Source organism: Eubalaena glacialis, chromosome 6, assembly GCF_028564815.1.
Source record: "Eubalaena glacialis isolate mEubGla1 chromosome 6, mEubGla1.1.hap2.+ XY, whole genome shotgun sequence".
Classification (NCBI taxonomy): Eukaryota; Metazoa; Chordata; class Mammalia; order Artiodactyla; family Balaenidae; genus Eubalaena; species Eubalaena glacialis.
In genome coordinates this window covers 59,091,866-59,116,129 of record NC_083721.1, presented here as the reverse complement: position 1 = coordinate 59,116,129, position 24,264 = coordinate 59,091,866, and the positions used below count along the sequence as shown (strand labels likewise).

At 40.4% G+C, this 24,264-nt stretch overlaps 1 protein-coding gene across 1 annotated transcript in view; it reads right to left on the bottom strand.

The window, feature by feature from the left end:
- Positions 1–8,907: 8,907 nt before the first annotated feature.
- The window catches only part of NECTIN3 (nectin cell adhesion molecule 3), a 137,985-nt gene continuing 122,628 nt past the window's right edge, over positions 8,908–24,264 (bottom strand). Inside the window, exons 8-9 of the mRNA XM_061194158.1 lie at positions 18,158–18,220; positions 8,908–17,368 (exon numbers count right to left, since the gene is read on the bottom strand). Of these exons, the coding sequence (XP_061050141.1) occupies positions 17,189–17,368; positions 18,158–18,220 (243 nt within the window). The 3' untranslated portion in view covers positions 8,908–17,188. The remainder of the gene's footprint in view (positions 17,369–18,157; positions 18,221–24,264) is intronic.

The window sequence follows — 24,264 nt, the reverse complement described above, 5'->3', positions numbered from 1 at the left end:
ATCTGGTGGGCAGCCTCCTGTCAAGCAGCACACAGTTGAAGGACATCCGCTAGGAAGGTAGAGCGTACCATCCCAAGGTGGCAGCTCTTGTCCAAGCAGATGGCACTTGGCATTGGGAGTTCCTTGGGTGATCCCTGGTGGATGGCCCTGACCTTGACAGGGATGGAAAGCTAAATACACCATCAGCTCAAACGTGAGGCTAGATCAAGGCGTTGCAACATGCAAAGACAGACCCCCCAGCTCTTAACTGTGGTTCGGGGAAGGACCAGCAAAGGTAAGGGGGACCCTGGATGATTTGACAATCTGGACAAGTTAGGTCAGATCCTTGGGCCTAGACATCCAGACAAGAGGCCAGTTTCTAGAGCTCACGTGCAAGGTGCAAGCTGGGCAAAGAGATCTGCAAGAGCTGGGATACCGACTCCACGCATTCTTGTGGTGACGCCTGGGATTGAGCCCAGACTCTGCCTCCAGATGTGGTTGAGAGGTCTCAGCTACGGGGACTGGCAGACGGAGGGGGCAAGGAGCCAGGAATGGCATCAGAGAAAACAAGCAGAGAGCCCTTGAGAACTCCCCAAATGAAACTCAAAATATTGCATTTTGTTCTCACCATTCAAGTTCATGAACAACTGGATGCTTCAAATGATAAATTGCAAGAGATTCACAGGTGAGGGGAAAAAAAAAGTACTTGAAGAGGCCCAGTGGGGAATTAACAAAACCCATAACTGTTAAAGTAGGCTAAAAGGAATGAAATGAGCAACCAAAATGAAGTGTATTGTGACACCAGCAATGGGGGGACTTTTTAGCAGGAGAAGGATTTGCAGGGATGCATTTTTTAAAAAAGCCAGCTTATAAATCAAGAGCATGAGACTACTGATGACTTTAAAATGGCTAAGGTATTGAACTGATTTTCTTAATCTGTCTTTAATAAGAGAAATGGAACCAAGCCGCCGTTTCAATTAGGTGGTAATGTAGAGTTTGCAAAAATGTCCACAGCTGGTAAGAAAAACCTGGAGACTGTATAAATATGCAGCTCAGCAGATCCTGATGAGATTCATCCTTGAAGTGATGCCTGCAAATAATCCACACAATGTGGGGAAAGGGTAGGCAAAGTGGGGAGGGGCCGGGAGACTGGAAAAAAGGAGGGAAGGCAGCCGGTTAGAAGAGTACCCTGCAGCATGCTGGCGGAGATGGGTATTCGAGAAGAGGTCTGTGAGATGTCCTCAGTACAGTCCTGGGAAGCAGGCATTAAAGCGTGTCACCACGCCAGGAAATACGCCTTAGGGTAAATTAGTTAGGGACATGGGGAAGGAGTTGTAGGTGGTGGTCAACATCACCATGTTTTCCTGCGTGTCTTTAACAAGTTCAAGACAGTTTGCCATGAAATGCAACGAAAGGCATTTTTTGGAAGAGCTACCCTAGTTTTGAAGTTCATATGTTATATTTTGTTCAATCCAGTAAAAATTTGCCAAATACATATTACGTGCCTCACCTGTGCTGGAGGGGATGAAGGTGGCAAAAATATATTATATCTAGTCTTTGTTTTTTTTTTAATATCTTTATTGGAGTATAATTGTTAACAATGGTGTGTTAGTTTCTGCTGTATAACAGAGTGAATCAGCTATACACATACATACATCCCCATATCTCCTCCCTCTTGCGTCTCCCTCCCATCCTCCCTATCCCACCCCTCTAGGTGGTCACAAAGCACCGAGCTGATCTCCCTGTGCTATGCGGCTGATTCCCACTAAGCTTATGAACTCATGGAAGCACCCAAACCAAATGAGAAAATAGTGCAAAATGGTGTAAGCTAAACTGTCAGCATGTGAGGTGCAGGACCTGAGGGCCAGGCCCAGGGACAGAGGTGCTCAAGTGGACTTCCCGAATGGGAAGACATGAAGAAGGGGGCAGCTGAAATGGGCTTTAAGGAGGGGAAAGAAGGATCTAGGCAAAGAAGAGAGCGTGGGCTGCCCTTGCAGAAGTTAGAATAGCAGGTCGTGTGCGTTGGGGGAGTAGTAAATAAGCTGATGGGAATAGAGAGCTCAGCTAGGAAGCAGGAGGGGCTCAAGTACAACAGATAGGAAGAATGCCAACTTGCAAAGGGTTAGAGTCCTCGAAAAAAGAACAGAACATGATTTGGTCAGCAAGGAGTTATTTTGCTGTTTTTGAGTGAGAGAGTGACATGAGAAGAGTGAACTTACAGAAAGAGGTCCAGCCTTGGAGAATTCGGGGAGGATTAGAGCACGGACAGACGGTTAGGAGGGTATGTCTTCAATATAAACATCACTTTTCCTGCCCCCACCCTGATCTAAGCCACACAGCCTCTCAGCTAAATGTCTGAACTGTTCTCTGAACTGGACACCCTACTGGAGTCCTTTCCCTCTTTGGTCAGTCCCAACATGGCAGCCAGAGTGATCCTGTTAACATGTAAGCAGAGTATATCACTCCTCTGTTGAGAACCCTCCAATGACTCCTAAACCACACAAGGAGAAGCCCAGTCCTCATAGTGCCCCACAAAGTACTACCTGATCCAGCGCCTGCCTCCCATTCCTTCTCAGACCTCATCTTCTACTTTTTCCTTACTCATTGCTATTCCTTAAACATGGTGGCCATACTCCTGCCACAGGGCCTTGGCACCTGCTGCTCCCTCTGCCTGGATAGTTCTTTCCCCAGATGCATATCCCTCCACCCCCTTCCCACCTTCTTTACTTAAATATCACCTCCTCAGTGAGGCCTTCCCTGGCCACCCTATCTAAAGTTGTAAACCCTATGCCCCCAACATTTTCTAACTCCCTTCCCTGCTTTGTTTTTCATTCGTATGTATCACTTTCTAACATACAACTTTCTCAATTAAACTGTTTCCTGTCTCTCTTACCCTCTACACCCACGAGGCAGAGGTTTTTGTTTGTTTTGTTCATTGCCATATTCTCAGCACCTAGAGCAGAACTCAGTAGGCACCCAATCACATATATCAAATAAATGAATGGATGAATGAATAAATAAACATCACAGAAAGCTGAGAAGTGTTGAGGGTGTAACGTGGATGGGCGCTCTGGAGAAATGGGGGATAACTATAGAGAGCTATACGAAGGTGCCAGAGGAGGAAATAAGGAAATACATGTCCTCTTCTCAGAAGCCCTGCTGTTACTCAGAGTGTCTGAACCATGGGCAGATAAGGCCCAGTTTCATAAAGGGGAATCATCTTTGAAGCACGGTGAACATCTGATTGAGACCCATTAAGTGACCTGCTACATGAAAAAATCTCAACCTTTTCTTTCCAGGATATTCCTAACGAGGTTTTGAAACATGTACTTTTCCCCCTCTATCTTTAATTCTGCTTGATATTACTGAAAAAAAAATCCATTTTAATACTGGTCAGAAATCAGTATTAGTATGTTTTATTCACTTCAAGAGTTTATTTTTAAAAGAGTATTTTGAGGTTTCTTATGACAAATATTATAATCCATTGTTTTACAATTAGAAGCCTCAAAGAACCTCAGATATGTGGAAATTGAAAATAAGGAAGAAAAAAGATATGAGATGAGTGATATGAAGGAAAGGAACATGAATGTGAGAGTGAAAAAAAAAAAAAAGAGGATAAAAATAAGAAATGGGTGGAGTCAAGCTTTTTCTGAAGTGCCGCTATAAAGAAATACTGGTAGGACCAGAGTTGAGGTTAGATCAATGCAAGCACAAGCCAATGGGTTTGGGGTCGGGGATGGGGTTGGCTTGCTCCCGCTCTGAGATGGACAAGAGAGGAGCTGGAGGGAGGCTTTGCACAAAGGGCCTCATATCCTCTCCACACCCATCTGGTAACATGTGGTCCAGATGGCTAAGGACACAGAAAGCATGTGTGGAGGGACTGGGAGGCTTAAAGGACCTGAGCAATTAACAGGGTTTGGGGAGGGATGGGGAGACTGACGAGACGGCCTTTCATATGTGCGAAGCAGGGAAGAATCAGTCCCTATGCATAAGAGTACAATAAATATCACATCTCTTTCTTTTCCTCTAGTCAACTTTTTCTAAAACCGTGCTTCCATCCCAACAGGTGAGTTGGAAATCTGAAGTTATTCTTGCAACATTCTTCTCTTACCTTTTCTGTCTCAAGGTTATTTCAAAGTCCTGGGGTCTGACACAGTGGTGAGGTGCGGGTAGTGTCTCTTCAGGTGCACCACTGTGCCCTTCTTCGCCAGGACTAGGACACAGAACAGTCTTGCCTCCCATATTTCCTGGGGAACCATTTCCTCCGAGGCTCTGCTACATACACAGAAATACCAGAAACAACATGCATGTCTGCATCTCTTTTGAGACCGACCATCCTAGAGCATCTTTTTTTAGTTTGAGAGAAATTGCCTTTCTCTTCAAACTCTGTTCTCAGAACAATGGTTTTAGGCTTCTGGGGAAAACACGGAAAAGAACAAAATAAACCTCCCCTGAGATGAAGAAACTACCCCCTTGAATGGGGAAGGAGAAAGGGGCAGAACGTAGAGAGAAAGCATAGAAACTTAAACATTATCTTTCCACTCACAGAGCCTCCTTAGTCCATAAATAAATTAATAGTAACCAAACTAATGAAAGTAATCAGCTTCCTCCAATTTCTCTCTTGGTGTGGGCAGTGGAAAAGCACTACCCACATCCCCTTTCAGGGAAGGACTTTTCGCTCCAGCCCTTAGCTCCAGGGTTGACCTGCTGCAAAGAGCCTCCTGACCCTCTTGGGGTCACGCCCTTCCCGGGCTGCCCACACCCACTGACTGAGGGAGGCTGAGCATGGACATGGACCATTTCTGCTCAGCTCGGGACATGATGCTCCAGACCTCCCCGTGGGGTGGATCGATGTTTTGCAGAACTGCATCACAGTTCTAACGTTTCTCTGCCCAATTTTGCTTCAGCCCCTTCCCTTCCACAAGTGCTCATCTCTAAAAAAATACCCTGCACACCCAAATCCATCTCAGCATCTGCTTCCAGAGAACCCAACCTGCAACAGTGCATCCAGGAATGGTCCTAGAAAGTTTATCAATAATATGGGATTTGGGAGCCGAATCACTAGCCACCCGGCAGGCAATGAGGACCCAACTGATGACAGATGGAACATGGGGCATCCTCTGGCCCCATGTGACAGTCCTAAGGGAGAAATAGTAACTATAAGGACAGTGGGATTACATGAGTTTTGCTAAGAGCCGCTGATACAAAAAAGATAATGGAAAACTGCAGGCAATTAATAGGCAATGGAAAGTCAAATATGAAAGTCAGAGGATCTCCCTGGTAGTTAACAAAGAGGCTCTCATATCCTGCAGCTGAGGCCCAAGCTCAGGAGTAAATCTAGTGCTGATCTCCAGAGACGGTTAAATACCTAACCAAGCAGACCTGTTACTCATTGGGGGAAAAGGAGGTCCTGACACTTGGGATGGGAATATCTAGGAAGATTCCCCTGAAAAATTTGAATCCCCAGAATCCTAGAGTGACCAACTATCCTGATTTCCAGTAACTGAGGGGTTTCCTGGGATGTGGGACTTGCTGTGATAAAAGTGTGACAGTCCTGGGCAAATCGGGGCTGTTGTTTGTTCTCTAATTCCTCTGAATTCTCTGAGCCTGTTAGCACTTCCCTCTTGCTTGGAATCAATACAGACACCACTGCCCCCCTTCAAGACAGCAAGTGCCCTACTCAAGATCTGCCTCTACCTCTCCTCCTGGCTATTAGGCCTCTAAGTAGGATTAAGTTCCAACATAATCACCCAGGGTCATGCTGGGCCTGATAAGGGAGAAAAGGGACTTTACTCCAAAGAAGCTGCAAGGCCTAGCCGACATCCCCTGGCAGACGCAGGGCTGTACCAGTGGGACTGGATTCTGAGGCTGCTTGACTGAGAGGAGCTGGAACGTAAGACTGGATGAGGGAGAGTTTATTGATTTGGGAACACACTCCAGAGATACAGGATTTACAGTTTGGCAAGAACCCCAGGACATGGTGTCTAGGATGGTACCTAGAAGCATGGAAAAAGCAATGGCCCATATACTAAGTGAAGTTGGAATGCCAGAATGTTTTGGCAGATTGAGGAGGAAAGAATTAAAGAGCTCAGGATGTGAACATACCAGAGTAGATATATTATATATTATGTGAGGCCTGAAAACCAACCAAAGAAAGGCCTGGAGGAAATACCATGTACCAAGGCCATCAGGAATATGCTAGCGAGGAGCTTTGGCATCACTAAGGTGTTCAGCAATGATGAAAGCACCACAAATGGGGGTAGGATAGTACTCCACGTGATAGAATCCCACACAATAAAGGCCAGGTGTGCAACTGCCTAGCAAGGCAGGTGGATGCAGTTATCCTAATGAGCAGCCAGGTGAGGTAACATAATGACCACTTCTGCCTAGCAAAGCATCTTTTTGCTTTGCTTTTGATTTGAGCTGACAAATACTGGTCAACAGCATCAATCACTGTAACTTTGGGCTTTACCATCAGTAGGAAGGGAAGTGTTTAGAAGCAGGGAGGCAGGAGATTGTGGGCAAGAGGGCTGGCTTGTTCTTAATCACGGTTCATGAACTAATGCCAATTTGGAAACATGTTAGACTAGAATTTCAAAGGGCTAAAGTCTGAGATATGAACTACTTATTTTCTGGATGATTTGCCATCTAATTTCTCTAGAGCTTTCTTGCAGCAATTTCAGGTGTAGAAGGAATTTTTTTTTCCTTATGTGGTGCTTTTTGGTAAAAGCATAAATCTCAAGTTGAGGCTTTCCCCAGAACCTTTGGGGAGAAGAAATTCAGAGGCAAAATATCCGATTGCAAGAATTCATGATTCTGTATCTAAACATGAAGACTCATCAAACTTTTTTTTGACTCCCACTTTTGAATTCTTGCCCAAACCATCTGTTTGTGTGGAATATGTCTGCTCTTTTGTTTACCGGCCATTTCCTATCCATTCAACACCCAACTAAAATATATTTTCCAGTAAGTTTTCTGGATGGATTGTAACATGTTCCCCTTTGTTGCTCTGACTTCATTCCAACACTTTTTTGACATTCTGGGGAGTGTGCATGTGTATGCACCTATCTGTCTTGTGGAAATGTGGCCATGATTCCAGAGTAATGAAGGCTGAGAAAGAGTCAAAGGCTATTTGGGAGTCTAATAATATAATAGGAAGGGAGATAGTCTCCCTCCTAATGGTTGTAGGAGTCGAGGAGAAGACCGATGACAGCCAGGTAGATGGTAGCTCTAGTTCCTGATTACTCTATGTCATATGTGCAGTTAGAGACGGTTTATGTCAGCAGTGTGCTACAGTCAGCTGGCACCAGCTTGCAGGTGCCAATTGTGTATGTCCCTTCCCAACTTCAAGTTCAGTGGTGTCATGTCGATAGCTTAACGCTGGCCATGGTCAGAGTATTTACACCATGGAAATCAACAAATGTTGCAAACCAAATTTTTTTTTAAATCCAGCAAGCCGATTTATCAGTGCCCTACCACATGTATTCTTTTTAATATCCCACATCTCCCTTTAAATGGCTCACACTTTCCTCTACATTCTTGAACATACAGAGTGTATTCATAATACTGCTTTAATGTTTTTGTTTACTAATTCTACCCTCTAGGTCAGAGGTTGGCTACCTGTAGGTCAAATCCAGCCTTCAATATGACCCATGAGCTAAGAATGGCTTTACATTTTTAATGGGTTGTAGAAATCAAACAAACATCATTAGCAGTCAGGGAAATTAAAATAAAAAACACAATGAGATAGCACTTCACACCTACTAGGACAGCTATAATCAAAAAGAACAGACAACAAGTGTTGGTGAGGATGTGGCGAAACTGGAACCCTGGAACCCTCATACACTGTTGGTGGGAATGTAAAATGGTGCAGCATCTTTGCCAAATAGTCTGGCAGTTCCTCAAAACGTTAAGCCAGAGCTTCCATATGATCTAGCAATTCCACTCCTAGGTATATATGGAAGAAAAATAAACACATATGTTCACACAAAGACTTGTACATGAATAATTCATAATTATTTCCAAAAAGTGGAAACAACCCAAATGTCCCTCAACTGATGAATGGATAAAATGTGGCGTATCTATAAAATGGAATATTATTCGGCAATAAAAAGAAATGAATGATAAATGCTACACCATGGTTGAACCTTGAAAACACTATGCTAAGTGAAAGAAGCCTACACATTATAGGATTCCATTTACATATAATGTCCAGAACAGGCAAATTCACAGAGACAGAAAGTAGACTGGTGTTGCCAGGGACTGGGAAGGGGAAGGAGGAATGGAGGCAGGGAGCAGCTGGGAGTGGGTTTCTTTCTGGGGTGATGAAAATATTCTAAAATTGACTTTGGTGATGATTACACAACTCTCTGAATAACTAAAAAGCACTGAGTTTTACAATTTAAGAGGATGAAAATTATGGTATCTCAATAAAAGGTTTGTTTGTTTTAAAATGGTTCCTAGATTTTGAGATTTCACAGACCAATAAAGCATCCATCCCTAAAACAAAATACAGGGATCCATCAGAGATGTCAACTCTTTCTTTAAAATAAGAACATTTAAAAAGTTACCATCTAGCATCGATATCATTTCATAAAAGAAGGGACATTTTAACACCTAAGGACTAATCAGGAATGAAGAACAATTATTTAAGTGGAATAAATTTAGTTTCGTTAAAAAAGTATTAAGTTTTCCACAAGCAATTACAATAATATGTAACTTGTCACGTTTTAAAAATATTTCTAATACTGCTTGAAGTATAAAAGTACTCCTATTACTATTTTTAAAATCATTTTTTAAAAGGACTCCAGTATAGAAATCTACTATTTGTATAAAAGATGTTCTTTAAATCTTGAATTTTACAGTCATATAATTAGGCTATTAATTTTTATATGTATTTTAATATTTGATTTATTGATAATGAAAAAGTTTACTTGATAAAAGCTTTATTCAAGACATGTCAAGAACCACATAGTTCAAAACTTCAAAAATAAAAGACAATTTCTGGTAACTTAAAAATAAAGAGTATCTAAAAACAACCACATTAACATCTATTTATAATACAATCTCAAAATCAAAGCTAATCTTAGTATTTCTATTTCTTGCCACATTTGAGCTAGAATCCTCCTCCTTATCCCACTACATTGTTATGAAACCCTTTCAGTTTTAACACTTAAAATACAATTTGGGTATTTTCTGTATACTATTGATCTCTTCCCATACGGAAAAATTAAAATAGTTCAAATGATTAGAAACTAATTTTCACTTTAAAAAGAAAAAGAACAGGTTAGTAAAACATTTCTTTTGAAAACAATGGGTGGATTAGTAATCTGAATTGAGCTACACAAGAACACATTTCTACCCGAGGACTCTCCAGATTATTCACTACGCATTTATATAGTACAGGACATTTGAAAAATACTTTTCATCATTTTTTTTTTGTTTGTCAAGACTCATAACACCCAGGTGCTGTGAAATAGCAGAATTAACCTTAGTTTATACAGGGAGAACCAAGGCACCATGGTGAGATCTTGCCAGTGCCAGAGTGAGACCTCATTTACCTTCTGACTTCTTATGTCCAGAGCCAGATGCCTCTTTCTGGAGGACATTAATTTATTCAATCATGGAAGTAACAGCATGTGGGATTTGTTGTGGGATAACTAGTTTTGGCTCTGTAGGTAAAAAGTTCAGAGGATGGACAAGGTAGAGAGGACAATTTCAGTGTGAAAGGGGGTAATGGGAAGAAAGTTAAAACCAGGGTACAGACTCTATTCAGACAGAGATCACTTTCCAGAAATAAAAACAGCAAAACAAGGATAGGAAAAAATAATAGCTATAGAGTTTCTCATTTCTAAGCCAAGGGGCTTTTATAAAATCACTTTAAAAGTAGGAGCTCTCTTGAAGACAACCCTTAAACATCTTATTTTCCCCTCTCCATAAAACCTCTGTGAGGTGGAAAGTACTAACTTACAGGGATGAAACTGAGAAGTAAGGAAGTTAAGAGGTTAAGACCACATAGAAAATGAATAGGCTGGAGCAGATGTTATGTCTTAAGCTTCGGCTTAGAAATAGAAACAGAAGGTAGAGGATAAACAGGAACTTTTCTGGATAGACAAGTGGAATAATCCAGGGATTCAGTAGCAACACCACCTACTTAACATTTTTTTACAAAGGACGTGGAATTTCAAGTACACAGTGAAACCTAAGATGACAAATGCTCTTCTGGGTATTGAAATGCTCAGTTGAAGGGAATACAGCAATAAGTTCTCATGAAACCATGTGAAAAAAGAGGCATTAATGAGTCACGGTGTGGTTAAGTGCAAACCAATGCATTTAGGACAAAATACTGCTGCCTGTAGTTAAAATATGATGGACATGGAGCCATCAACATGACTTGTGAGAAGAAATTAACTTAGCCTGATCAATGTGTTAGGGTGGATTTAAAAAAAAAAAAAAAAAGCTGGTCATTATTGGCAAGAATAATGAAAACCAAAATAGTGGTGCCCATGCATTTGGGAATCAGTGGAACCCTGGGCTTTATAGACCCATTGTGAGTTATTAAGGGACATAACTAATGTTTGAAGTTCATTCCTAACCTCTGGAGGAGACACATAAAACATTTCTTCATGGGTGTCAGACATATTTGTAGCAGGATAGGCCACAGTTCTAAGCCAGTGTAGCCAATCTGATGTTCTGGATTCCCAGGGGGGCTTTCCCTCGAGGCCTCCTCTAATCGACTTTACAGTTCAGTCCTGTGCCATGATAATAAATACAACCGGTCTAGGCCATGATACCAAGTGTCCTGGGGCCACAGGGAACCTGATCATAAAATCTTTAAATGGTAAGGCTGGGAAAAACCTCAAGAAGGGAACTGTTCAGTCTCCTGCCTCTAGATGGAGTAAAACACTGAAACATCTCAGGAAGCTGGTTTTTGTGTTTACTGAAGATTGTTTGGGATGGCAGTTGTAATCTAATAATAACTTCAAGTCCATTAGTCTATCTCCTTGGGTCCAAAGGACATGCCATGTAAATCATGTGCAAGTGGCAACTGTAAACAACACAGCTCTAGAATGGGAGCACTTAAAGGACAGGGCCCTGCCAACCTTTAACTCACGGAGATGCTGCTTTTTTCCATAAATATTCACAACATCTGTTTCCCTGAAACTCAGGCATTTATCCCTATACCTCACAGCTAGAGGTACCAGATACTGCATATAACTAGAGCTTTTTGGTGTAGGGAGGTATGTAGGTATGTAATTTGATATATATCATGGCTTTAGCCCCCAAACACTGACTATTCTGGAGAATGGACCAATGGAAGTGATTTATTCCCAACCAATGGAGAATCCTTTTATTTGTCAGTGGTGGTTTCCCTTCTCCCTGAGATATAGAAGGAACTTCCACATCATGGTCTCAGTTGATAATGTTTGATAAAAAGATGTTTAGTGTCATCTGAATTTTTGACATTCTCTTTTATTCTAGTCTACTCAGCTCCAAACTTCCACAGTCAAACAAACGTGAGTAGAGACTAACTAACCTAATAAGTGGAAATACAGTAGAAATAAACCTAATATTTTATATATTTCCACTGTCAAGGTAAATATGGCCTCTGTTCCTACCTCTAACCTTTTTACAGAGATAATGCAAAAGCAAAGATAATAAAATGGGCCTGAAATAGTGAGATGTTTGTAGATGTGAGGGTTCTGTTGTATGTGTGAACTCCAAAATTTTTTTCAACTGTGAATTTTAAGTTGGCTTCTCTCCCCTCTGTCTGTCTTCCTCTCTCTCTGATGCATACACACACACACCTCTAACAAGGAAAAGGCTGTCACTATTAAGGAGAAATGCCAGCAGGTGGTTGACATTAGAGCAGTGAATATACCTTACCCCACTGTGAAGGTGTGATAACACAAGGAATCCTTAAGAAATTGTTATGTTGAATGTAATTTGAATTATTTTGGCACATGTTAATTGGTCTTAATATACACCCTAGGAGTGTTTAGTTAACATTTAAAGTTTCCTAGTTGGGAATACACCCTCCAAAAGTTGTTAGTTAGCATTTGAAAAACTCAAGTCACTTCAGAGGCTACTACCACAAGAACTCAGCACCAGAGACTTTGTTAGTAAGTGATTTTTTTCAGTGGTCAAGTTAGTGGTGTTAAATGTATGTGGATTGGCCCAAATACCATAGGGCACTCCATCCCTTTCACGAAGAGGGCATAAAGTTCTAGCAAGCCCACTAGCCCTAAGATTCCTAGATTACTAACCTGTTCTATGTCTAGAAGTTGAACAGAAATCAGGCTGCCTGACACCAAATCTGCTGTAATATTATTGGATTCATTTCTAATAACCCTTTTACATAAGATACCATTGGGTTCTCTAAAAGAATGGAGTGGGGACTCTTTCAAGCTTACATGACAGGTTGACTAGTACAGGATGTCTGTTCTGGTGCCTGAGTGTTTATAAAGATGAATGATGCAGACACTGGCTTAAAATCTGATTTCAGTGTAATATACCACCTGGTAAGGTTGGTGGGGAGGAGACGTACAGCCCTCACCCAACCCCTACCTACTGAAGGCCACTAGACCACCTAATAATTGCAAGTGACCAAACTGGCAAAGTCCAACTTACAACAATTTTCTTTAATGGAGGGAACACAAGTACCTTTCAGGGGCCATAAGATTCATCCAGGCATAGTCCATAGTTGAGTAGGCTTACAAATAGCAGTTTCTAGTTTAACAGAAGAACCGGAAGTCCCTGGTCCTCCTAGGTAGTCTGTAAATGGCGCAAGGATGAAGGGTGTTGCCAGTTCAGCACAGAACAAGAGAAGCATAGAGCTGAACCACAGGTGGGGGCCCTGACATTTCTACTTTCACATCCTTCCTCCTCTTCTTCTGGCTTTCTACCAGAGCCAGCTCTCTTTCTAGCTGTCCACTGTAAGAGTGCCACCACCCCCTGGGAGTTCAATAAAGGTGAAACAAACTCAAAGGGGCAGTAAGTATATCAAATTACTAAGCTGAGGAAGAGATGTTAGAAGTTTGTGCCCTCTAAGACCGAACCAACTGGGATGGAGTGCCTTTAATTATTCGGTTGGTTATTTTTGCAGAGATGGTTAATCTAATGGGTATGAGACTCTTTCTGAGCTTTTTGAGAAGTTTGAAAAGTAAGTAAAAACGAGCACATGCAATTGCTTTCTTCTCAGTAAACATTTTTTTAATGGTTTTCTTCCATGTACCCTCTTACACCTCTGTTTTCCAAAAAAATCACGAAAGCCTCTTCCCTAACACCACTCCCCAAAAGCAGACTTAAAAGAAGTAACAGCTGACTGATGATTAGTGTGGTCTGTGGGTGTGCAGCATAGGAGTGGGAGCCTTTCTGTCCCCACAGGGTCTCCTGGAAGGGGACAAAACAGGAGTTTGGTTCTAGTCAGTGAGATGATTCTTGTAAGGTGCTTGCCCTGGAATCCAGTCCATACTACACACTCAATAATGGTAGCTATTATTAGCAGTAATCTGTTAAACAAGAGCAACCACAGGTCAACAGAGCTTAAAAGGCTAAAATCCAGATATCAAGCTTTCCATATGACAAATGCTTATTATAGAAAAGGGATGTCTTCCACTTGCACTTGGCTATACTCAAATTAGCTCGAACTGAAATTTTCATCTGCCACTTGGTTCTCCCTGGGGAGACGCTATGGTACTCAAAATGCTGGCAAGGGTGCTGGGAGTTCAGGTTCAATATGCAACAGTAATAGAGTCATGGGTATCTTCATTTGAAGAGAACTTACAATTTCCCATCCATTATTATCTTCTTTAACTCTCCCCACATTTCTGAGAGGCTGACAGGGAAAGTATTACAATCTCCGCTTTACAGATAGGGGCAACTGATGTCCTAGACAGATTAAGTGGGAGTAGAACCTATTCTTCTGATTCTTGGTATAATGGTCTATCCTCTATGCCCCAGGGAAAAAGAGGCTTGAAGAAAGGCTCTATTGGATATAAAGAACAGCACTGAGAGACCAGCACACTGCAGGAGAAAATTGCACAATGAAAAACAAAATAGTAAATTTTACACTACTGTGAAAGAGGAATTAGGAAATCATTCTCAAAAGATGGATGAAAAAATATATTATCCCTATGAGTAAACAAGGCCATAAAAAATTAATGAGGGGACCAGTTCATTTAGTTTACAGCACATTTCTTTAGTATCTACTATGTGCATGTTACAGGGAGGCCTACCACAGGTAAGAATTTTATATTACATGTCCTAAAGAGCATGGACTTCTTCAATTTTAGAACACATAAGGCGGCCAGGGATAGGGGAGTCCTCATAGAAAATAAATCACTGCCATTTAAGAATTAACCTAAATTCTTATCCCATTATGTCAGAGCAATCCTAACTGGTACAGATGCTTTATTTTAGTGTGGTGTGCAAAGGACCTGGTGATCTGCTACTGCAGCGATGATGCACGCCCCTGGAGCTTGGGCCGCCTACAAAATAGGCAATCAAGGCTGTGTGTTTAAGATGGAGCATGCACACTCCCCCTTGAAACGCAAAACTGCAACCATAAGTGGATAAGCACTCTGGGGATTTATTTCTGTTTCAGTGCGTTTTAATAAACCAGTTATGGGAAGAGTATCTAGTAGCAGCTGTGGCTTATATCCTTAAGCCTCACTCACTGACCTTTAAGAGTCTAACTTCCAAATTTAAATGGCCATCGTCAAGTGGTCTAGCCTCCAAATTTAGAGATCAACAGGCTAATTTTGGATGGCATTTTTTCCTTGAGGGGGCTGGCTGATCAAAGCCCTTTAAAGCTCCTTTAAAATACTGAGCTCTATTCCACTCAGGATTCAGAGAGAACAGATGGGAGCCACCAGGATAAGCAATTATATAGCTTCTGTGACCCATGTAAGGGGCCAACAGCTATAAAATCTACCAGTCTGTTAAAGAAATATCATAGCTGGCAGAGAGGCAAAGAGGATATTGAACTAGCTGGCTGTTGAGAGAAGTGTCTACATCCTGAGATTTCTTTTCTATAACTACACTGAGAATGTTAAAAATTGCAATAGTGGCTTCCTGATGGTAGGGAGGGTAGAAGACAGGTCAAAGGGCTCTGAAACTCAGTGCTTCCAACTTTCTTTCCCTAGTGCAAATGAAGACATCTCAACTCCCCTCTGGGTCCAGGGTCTACTTTTGTGACACTAATTCAACAACCTGCTTCCCAGCAGCACCTAGAAACCATCCCCAATGTGTAAGACATTTTTAAAGCTCACTAAAGAAGGCAATGCACCATAGTATCCTCCTCTGTAACATCTAGTATGTATAAAACACTTCCTTATCAAGGAGAGCTCTGACTAGAGTCATCTTTCTGTTGGAAAACAACTGCAAGGATCCCTACACCTTCAGTTACATTAACTCACTGATGGGATTCCAAGTAATAAAGTTGGGTATCTTTCTGTGTCAGCTTGCTAGCAAGGGCAGTACACTAACTCTTGAGGTAACATCGTGAAACAGCAATGATGGTCCTTGGAATTTACCCTTTGATTCCATGTAACTACCATCTTTTACAGAATTGCTGGTCACCCAGGTAATGGAGGGGGGTGGTGTATTACTACTGTAGAACAACCTGGATAATTTGTCTGACAAAGCATGGTAACTGAAGAAAGGAAACAAACACACAAGCAAGAACTAGAGCCAGCAAAACGTGAATCATAATGTATCTTTGGTATCCCATTAGAAATCTATGTTAATATTCTCCTATTCCCTTGAAGCTTAGGTTGGAAACGTGTACTATTTTATTTTAGTGCTTATGTCACTCTTTCCTAATACATGACAAGTCTGCAGTGTTTTTTATATCTGTGACAGACCCATAATCTTCCAGAACACATAGTAAAGCAATGCTTTTCTTAAGATATGAGGGCAGATGATTGACACTTGCACATGTACCTGTGTTCCTTCCTCTGCTCACCCCACTATAATTGCTACCTTCAAGCTCATCAAGGAAAAGCTGGCAAAGGGAAGTGAGAAAACTCCAGACTGGTAAGTCAGTCACTGTATTATTTGCATTTTAGTATCTCTTTACTCTTATTATTGACCAGTTAAAGTAGGGGAAGAGGGATCAAGGACCACATGTGGGTTTAGCACATATGCCATATTAAAGGCGCTTTTTGTTTTTTTAGGTTTTCAAATTCTCTACCTGGGTTTTAAGAGTAGGGGTTATTTCATGGTGATTTTCCAGCAGGCTTTTTTCTGAGGTAGATAAAACACAGACAATAAAAAGTCTGAAGAATGCAAAGGGTAGCCAAAGCCTGTGTGGATAGGATTAGTTTGAAAGAAGTTTCAGTAGTGAAAGCTGAGCCTGTCATATACAACACCACAGAAAAGAGGGCTCAAGGCTCAAGGCTGTCCACCATTTAGACAGGGCTTCTAGAATTTAATAGGTGGGAAATAGGCTAATCTGGACTATAAAGAACACAACTGTGGGAACAATGACCGCGTAAGAGAAGAACCCTGGTTAGCACACAGCTCATCAAGACTAGGCCGATAATAGCAAGAAATATGCATCCCTCAGGACCTTGGTGATCAAGAAGGAACGCATATTACAATATCACAAGAGTCTAAAAGAAACCAACAGACTTGAAGGTCTGAACTGCCTTTTGTTATTGTTTCTGGGATAAACAACAAATTCTGCCTCTTTTCTCAGGCCTCCTGTTTGTAAGTAGGTATTTTAATTGTATTAAGCATGTCAGGAAAAGCCAAATCCCAACTAAATAATTAGTGAGATGGATTTTGAGCTCCTTTTCCTGGCCATTTGAGTTACAGATGAACAGGCTGGTCTGCCTGAGATCCAGTGAGGTTAATACTCCCAGCAGGGGCCTTTCGTTCTGGAGAATCACTGCTGTCATACCAGGCAGATGCTCTACTTTTAAATGAACATGCCATTGTAGGCCAAATGTTAGTAGTTAAACACCATCATCACAGAAACACACAAAGCTAGAGTCAAGTTCACAAACACAGCTGGTGATTAAGAAACTCTTAATGAAAGGAAGAAATGTGCTATTGGCTCCAAGTCATTCATCATGACTTCTGATATACTTAGACTGGGATTGTTTTATATGAGACAGAATAAAATCATACCTATTGGCCTCAGTTTCTCTCCCTCAATCTAAGAATAAACATTTGTTAGAACACCACTGGAGAAAGAGGACAATCACACGTAATGTTCCCGTGGGTTGATGTAGACTCTCTCCAGGTCATGGCTTGGATGATATTTGCCAGGACTCCCGTCTTGGTAGCATATCTGATTGTAGAGGGGGTACATCTGCTGAATCCCATCTTCCCCCACTGGATTCTCATCTTCATAGTCAAATCTTCTGCTATTCAGTCCATTCTAAAAATTCAAACATTGCTTACATTATCAGAGCAGCTGTTTGTATTTTTTCTAGCTCTTGGGTAAAAACAGGCAAGAACAGAATTCATTACACATAAGCTACTGAATGGCAAGGTAAAGTTCAACAACTTATCATTTTCCAGTCACTTGTTGCTTACAATACCTGTACAAGAGTGGTGTGGTGGCATCTCCTAAATAGAAAATTGTGACTAATGAGGACTGTAGTCAGTTTCAGGTTTCAAAATTTGGAACTGGTATCAGTTAAGGTAAACTGGAGAAAAACAAGGTTGTGAACTGCAGGAGTCTCTCAGCAAGGCTCAAGCTTGGAATCCATGCATGAGATAATACAGAGAACTAAAACAACCAAAACAAAACCAAAAGAAGCTTCAGGATTCAGCACTGGGGAATTAGGGAAGAGACACAGTGAAATGAACTGGTATTTGACTGTATGCCCAACGTGGCTGAGGATAAGAAATGCTGTCAAAAAATAGCCTCTTGTCTTGACCTTTCTTCCTTGACTCTGGGTCACAGCTGACACCATAAAATGAACCTCCCTCATGCTCTATGGTGTGGCTGGTACAGAGCCTCTGTCAGGTTACTGGTTTCATAAAACTTGATTACTTCTAAGAGGAATAAGCAATCTCAAGGACTTTACAAAATCACACCACCGATGCTCGGATAGCAGAGGTGAATAAAACAAAATTTCATGGAAATAAAACAGTATTTTAATAAACATGGTGGTCCCCGGCTCCGCCTGGGCTGACCCTACTAGAGGACCATGTTACTTACAGGGTGCTGGAGACTGCCAACCTCTCTTCCTTTGAACTGAGTCTGCAGAGGCAAGTGTTCAGTCTGGAGGGAGAAGACAGAAAAAGACATGCACTTTAAAGCACCAAGCACATGATAAGACAGATCAACCAAGACCGCTAAGACTCCTGTTTTTAAAAGAGCCAATCATGTCTTGTTAAATGTCTGCCAACTAAGCAAAATGTTCCACATGAGGATGGGAAAAGCAACTACATTTCCTGAGAGTTGTCTCTATCTCCTGGCTCTAAACTTCTTGTAGAAGGAAGAAAATATACAGAACATCTGCTACAGAAGCTCTCATGCAAACTTGTTTACATCTTACTTGAGGTAACGTTCAGCACAGGTCTCTTGCCTTTTCTCAGTGGAAGAGTCTGATATTTTGAATTGACTAAAAGGGGTTTGGAGTGGTAATGAAAGATTTTATAGATGTATACATGGTCTGCTTTCGTTTCCTGTTGCTACTCCCTGTCTTCCAACCCCATACAGATCATAAAGGGGTTCATCGTTTTCAAACCTCAGCCTAAGAGAATCTTTCTCAGCTTCCCTTTCGCTTATAAACACATACTTACCCTTCAGCCCCAAGTTCAAATATCATCCCTTTCAGGAAGTGAAGCACAAAACCCTCAGACAGAGAGAGCCACTCTCCTTTCCGTGCTTTCACAGCATGTGTTATCACAATTATTTATTTGCTTTCTCCTTCACTGGATTGAGGGTGCTGATTGGAGTATTTATAGACATTATCTCATTTAACTTTTATAATAATTCTGTAAAACCAATGTCTTTATTTTACAGATGACTAAAACTGGGGCTCAGAGTGGTTAAGTAAGGTGTCTCCAGTCACACAGCTGGTGAGTGGTAGATGCCCTGTCTGATTCCTAAACCTATACTTTTATACCCATGCTTCTGGCTCAGTGCCTGGAAAATAGATGTTCAATAAATATAACAAAAGAACGCCTGAAAGTCCCAGCATGTAGGCATATCTATCAACACGCTCTTCATTTCACTGTCTTTGCTCATGCTGTCCTTTTTGTCTGGAAGGTCTGCCACTTAACCTCTGGCACTTGAAATACTACCCATCTTGGCCTGACTAAAGTCATTTTTTTTTTTCCTAAAAGGCTTTTCCACACTACCCACCAAAGTTAATTTACTCCGACTTTTCCTATTGTTCTTGTTTATACCTCCATTATAGCAGACATCATGCTCTGTCAGTTTTATGGTTCCTAATGTCTGTATCTTTCAACCTAGTAAACAGTGAACCTCTTCTGGCCATCCTCCTCCATCCCCACACCCTAGCCTGTGGTTCTGCAACAGTAAGAATTCAACAGTTAACCAATAACTTCACTGAAATATGAACTATCAACTCTTGATATTCCATATCATATGCCATGTTATCCAAATTATAAGTTATCTGTGACAAATTCATTCCCCCTGTCACATTCTGCACGATTCTAGGGTGCTTCCCACATGACTACTGATACTGACAGTACATACTGGTAAAAGCCCAAGGCAGGGCCTGCTTCATGGACCTTGTATCACCATCCTGACATGCCTAATTTTTAAACAAGGGGCCCTGCATTTTTGCTTTGCACTGAGCCTCACAAATTACATAGATGGTGCCGGTCCAAGGAAAATAGACTCAGAAAAAAAATAACCTAAAATTAAAATTAGCATTTTCTTTTGTTTCTTGGCTATTTTAGATGAGCCATGGCTTTATGAGCAGTAACAGCATTGTTAACCTTTTCTCATGGCCTGAGATATAAAATCAGCCCGAAGCGGTACACTTGAAAATATTGGACAAGAAAAGAGAATTCCTAGGACTGAGCAGGAAGAAATGGTGTCTGGACACCATGAACAGTCTTCACTCGCACTGACTGGGCAATTAGCAAATGTTAAGTTCTTCTTCTCTACCCAGTATTGTAACCCTTCATCAGTAATCATTATACCTCACATGAGCCCATGAATTTTGTAGTACAATAGTTAATCAAATTCTTTATATAGACAGAAGCCCCACACATCCTAGGGATGGCCCTGCATTAGGGACCAGGGCTACGCAAGAGCATGCTGTGCTTGCCTCTGCATTACATGGCCATTTAGCTTCTGACAAGATACCTAAGGAACTAAATTTAACCTAAATTCCTGGTACATGTGCTCTCTTTCCGCTAGTCCATAAACTACCCTAAACGTTGCATATTCTGACTTTTTAAATAAAGTTAATCACCACAGTTTACAGAAAAGTGTCTTGCATGATACCTTTCATATGGTTGGTGCTTGGTATATATAAACTGAATTACCTATAATATTTTAACTGATGGATACATGATATATATTATTCTATTATTCTCGTGGTTTTTCCCAGAAAGCCTTGGGATACTCTGAATCTCTAATACGTATTTTGATTTCCCTACTTACATGTACTGTAACAATTTCTATTGAGCTACAAACCCATATTCAGTTTCCTGATTTACTAAAGTCATGTAGACTTTCATTCCTGTCTTCCAAGGTGCTAACGACACTAGTTTTTCAAGTTTTATTATATATTATCTTAATAAATATTTTTACTTTCTCTGACTCAACAAATAAACCAAAACCTCTACATTTTACTATGTGTTATATTTTAATCTGTTTCCATGTAGATAATATTTTAAAACCCCATAAACAGAGCTTTTAGAGTTACTAAGGTTTATTTTCGGGGATGACAGAACCAAGATTTCAAGTTGCTTTTGTCAACAAGTCTACAATCACCCTGGATACTCTGCTTGCTCTGGCAGTGGAAGAACTTCAAACTAGAGTTCCATTTGGAACCATTATCCCTACTACCAAGTTGGAGTCTTTTTGGTCTTCTCTCTTGTTTCATAATTTCACCCCCAAAATGCTCTGTACTTCCTTCCATGTCTTCCTTTTGCTCAGACTCTTTCATTGTGATTTATAAACCGTAAACATTGTTCTTTTTAAACACATTCTCCTACCTTCCCAAACTTTTCTCTAAAATGTTCCCTTAAATTCCTAGCCCCAACTGACATCTGCCTCTTCCAGAATTTTCTTAAGCCTGGAGGAAGCAGGATTTCTTCTAACTAGTGCAAATCACTCCCACATCTACAAGAACTTCCATATCATTCTCTTATTTTTCAACTCTCTTTTTTTTTTTTTCTTTTTTTGCCATGGATTCCTACCTCCTGGCATGCAAACCTGTTCAAGAATCTGCCATCTTAAGAGATAAATGAAAATATCTATTAAAACTGTCTTAAATTCTAAAAGGTCATTATTAACTTACCTCTTAAAACCTCCACTTAACAAGATACCTAAAACTCATAACCTGCTGAAGGACCATCCATCTTCCCTCAGTTCCTAAGGTTGTAATAAGGGAAGGTAAACTAAGCACCCCACAACCTCATATCTAGTTTGTAATTGGTCTCTCCTCCTTTGCTACCTTCCCAATTCAACCATCTACTAAGCGTCCGCATCACATCCTTGGGTAACTTTACACTGCCACTTACAGCACACCAGACATACCCAAATATTTTAATGTTCATTATTTTTATAAGACCAGAGAATCTCAGAGTAGAGATTATATGAAGAATGTATGAATAACGAATTAGTAAACTATGATTCCACCTGCAATGTCTTGAAAGACACAAAGTCCTTTCTACAGAGAAACTCCAGGCCCTGATGGAATCACTAGTAAATTCTACCAAACATTTAAAGGATTAATACTACTCTTAAATTCTTTCTGCAAATGGGAGAAAAGAGAACACTTTGTAACTACTTTTATGAGATTAGCATCACCCTGATACCAAAACCAGACAAAGATATTACAAAAAAAGAAAACTAAAGTTTTTATGCCTTTTATCCCAAAACCTTAAACCAAAACAGCCCTCAACATTTGAATGTCTAAACAAATTACAGTGTATTCATAAAATGGAATACTACTCAGCAATGAAAGGAAATTTATTCAAGCAACAACATGGATCTCAAAAATATAATGCTAAAGAAATTGGACACAAAAAAGCATGCTGTGATTCCCTCTATGTGAAATTCTTTTTAAAAAGCATAACTAGTATGTTGTGATAGAAGTCACATTAGTGGTTGCCTGAGGTGTCAAGGAGGAGTGGTCGTGGTAGAGGGTGTGTATGAGAAGTTTTTCAGGTGATAGAAATGTTCTTGATTGAGGTAGTGGTTGCATGAATGTATAAAATTGGCAAAGCTTATCAAACTGTACACTTAAAATGGGTCATAGTGTTATGTCAGTTATATCTCAATAAAGTTGAGTTTAAAAAAAAAAAAAACTATACCTTTCCATTTTATCACAGTCATTCCGTTTTGGAGGAGCATGCACGTGGAGGTGAATTCAAATGGGAATTCACCAACATAGTCTGGAATCTGGCGTGATGCAAGGACACAGTAAATTCTCAATAAATATGACAGATCGTCCTTGATGCAGGAGTTTCTCAACTCCAATATTCAATTGCTTATTTGTGTTCTAGTGACTGAGTTCCTAATCCATAGATATATGATTTCACCACACTAAAGGAATAACACATGAATAAATGGTTATCATACATCATTCACTAAGTATGGATTCCTCAAGGCATAAAGGATATTACATTCCTATCCATTAAGTACCTCTCTAAGCCATGACTAAAACTGTGAACCAAAAGTCAATTTTCCCTTTCACTTTTATTAATAGTTGTGAGAGCAGCCAGCCATGTTGTATGAGCAACAACTATAGAGACTGTGTTCTAATCAAGCAAAATTTACAACAACATTAATTAGGCACTTGTTTAATGAGATATATAATTGTTACTGTTCTCCACGATAATTACCGAAGCTACTCGCATGAATGTCTCTTATTATTACAGTAGACCCTTGGCATTCACAGATTTAACATTGCTGGTTTTAACCATTCATGAGTGAATTTTACAAGGTTATGACAGGTTGTAATTTGTAACTTTGTTGAGACACAAATTTGAATGAAGACTGAGGAGATTTCTGACATGGAATAGTCATTTAGCTAGTTAATGAGCATAGCAACTGTTAAGCTGTGTCTCTGTTATTCTCAACTCATATATGAATTCTATAAAAGATAGGGGTATTTAAGAATGTAGGGTTTCTCAACTCATATATGAATTCTATAAAAGATACGGGTATTTAAGAATGTAGGGTTTCTCAAAAGCCTGTGAAGTTTCCTCTGTGAATGTCAAAGGGGTGCTGTGCTGTGTTATTAATCAACCTTTTCCTTTCAAATTTAGAAATTTTTTTTTTACTAATTTTTAGTTAATTCTTAGGTTTCTAATATCTAGAATCAAACATGATCAATGCAGATTGCCACTACACATTATACAGATTCGATGTATAAAGTCTACCTGGATGTTATTCCCCAAGACTTGAGATTTTATTTGCTTATAACTCCTCCTTCCCAATTTCTGGGAGAGTAAGGTTCATTTCTGTGTTCCGTCCATGCACTCCATACTATAAATCCTTTCCTGTTAACACTCTAAGAAGGAGACTGGGAGGTTTCCCCAAAACCTCACATGCTGCTATCACAGATTAGATGTTCAATGACTCCCACTCTCAGTCAGCGGTCACCACAAAAGTCTTGGATGCTACAGTATGTTGTGAAAGCTGTGCCAGTTGGACTAGAAACCTTGGGGTTTAAATTCCTAACTGCAAAGAATAGGGCAAAGTTAGATCTGAACAGGTTCAAGAGAAGGGTGTGAACACCATGAAAATAGGTTCTAGATCCTTAGTACTCAGAAATCTTATAAAGAAAGACTGGAGGAGAGGGTCTAAGGTTAAAGGAGGAGAAAAAGGGAACAAAGAAGTTGGCTCAATAATGTCAACATGGTTAAAATAGACATCATTAAGCTCTGCGTAGACAAAAGAACAACTGTAACTTGTAAGGACTGACAAAAGGTTCTTCCCCTACTCCTTGCCCCTTAAGGTAGGTGTTGTACAATATGCTTTAAATGTCCTCATATTCTTATATCATGTCCTAAAGGTAATTTTATTATTGTTCCTATAATAAAGATGAGGAAGCTGAGGCTCAAGAGAGTTGAAGCAATGTTCCCAGTTCATAGAGCTAAGATTCAAAT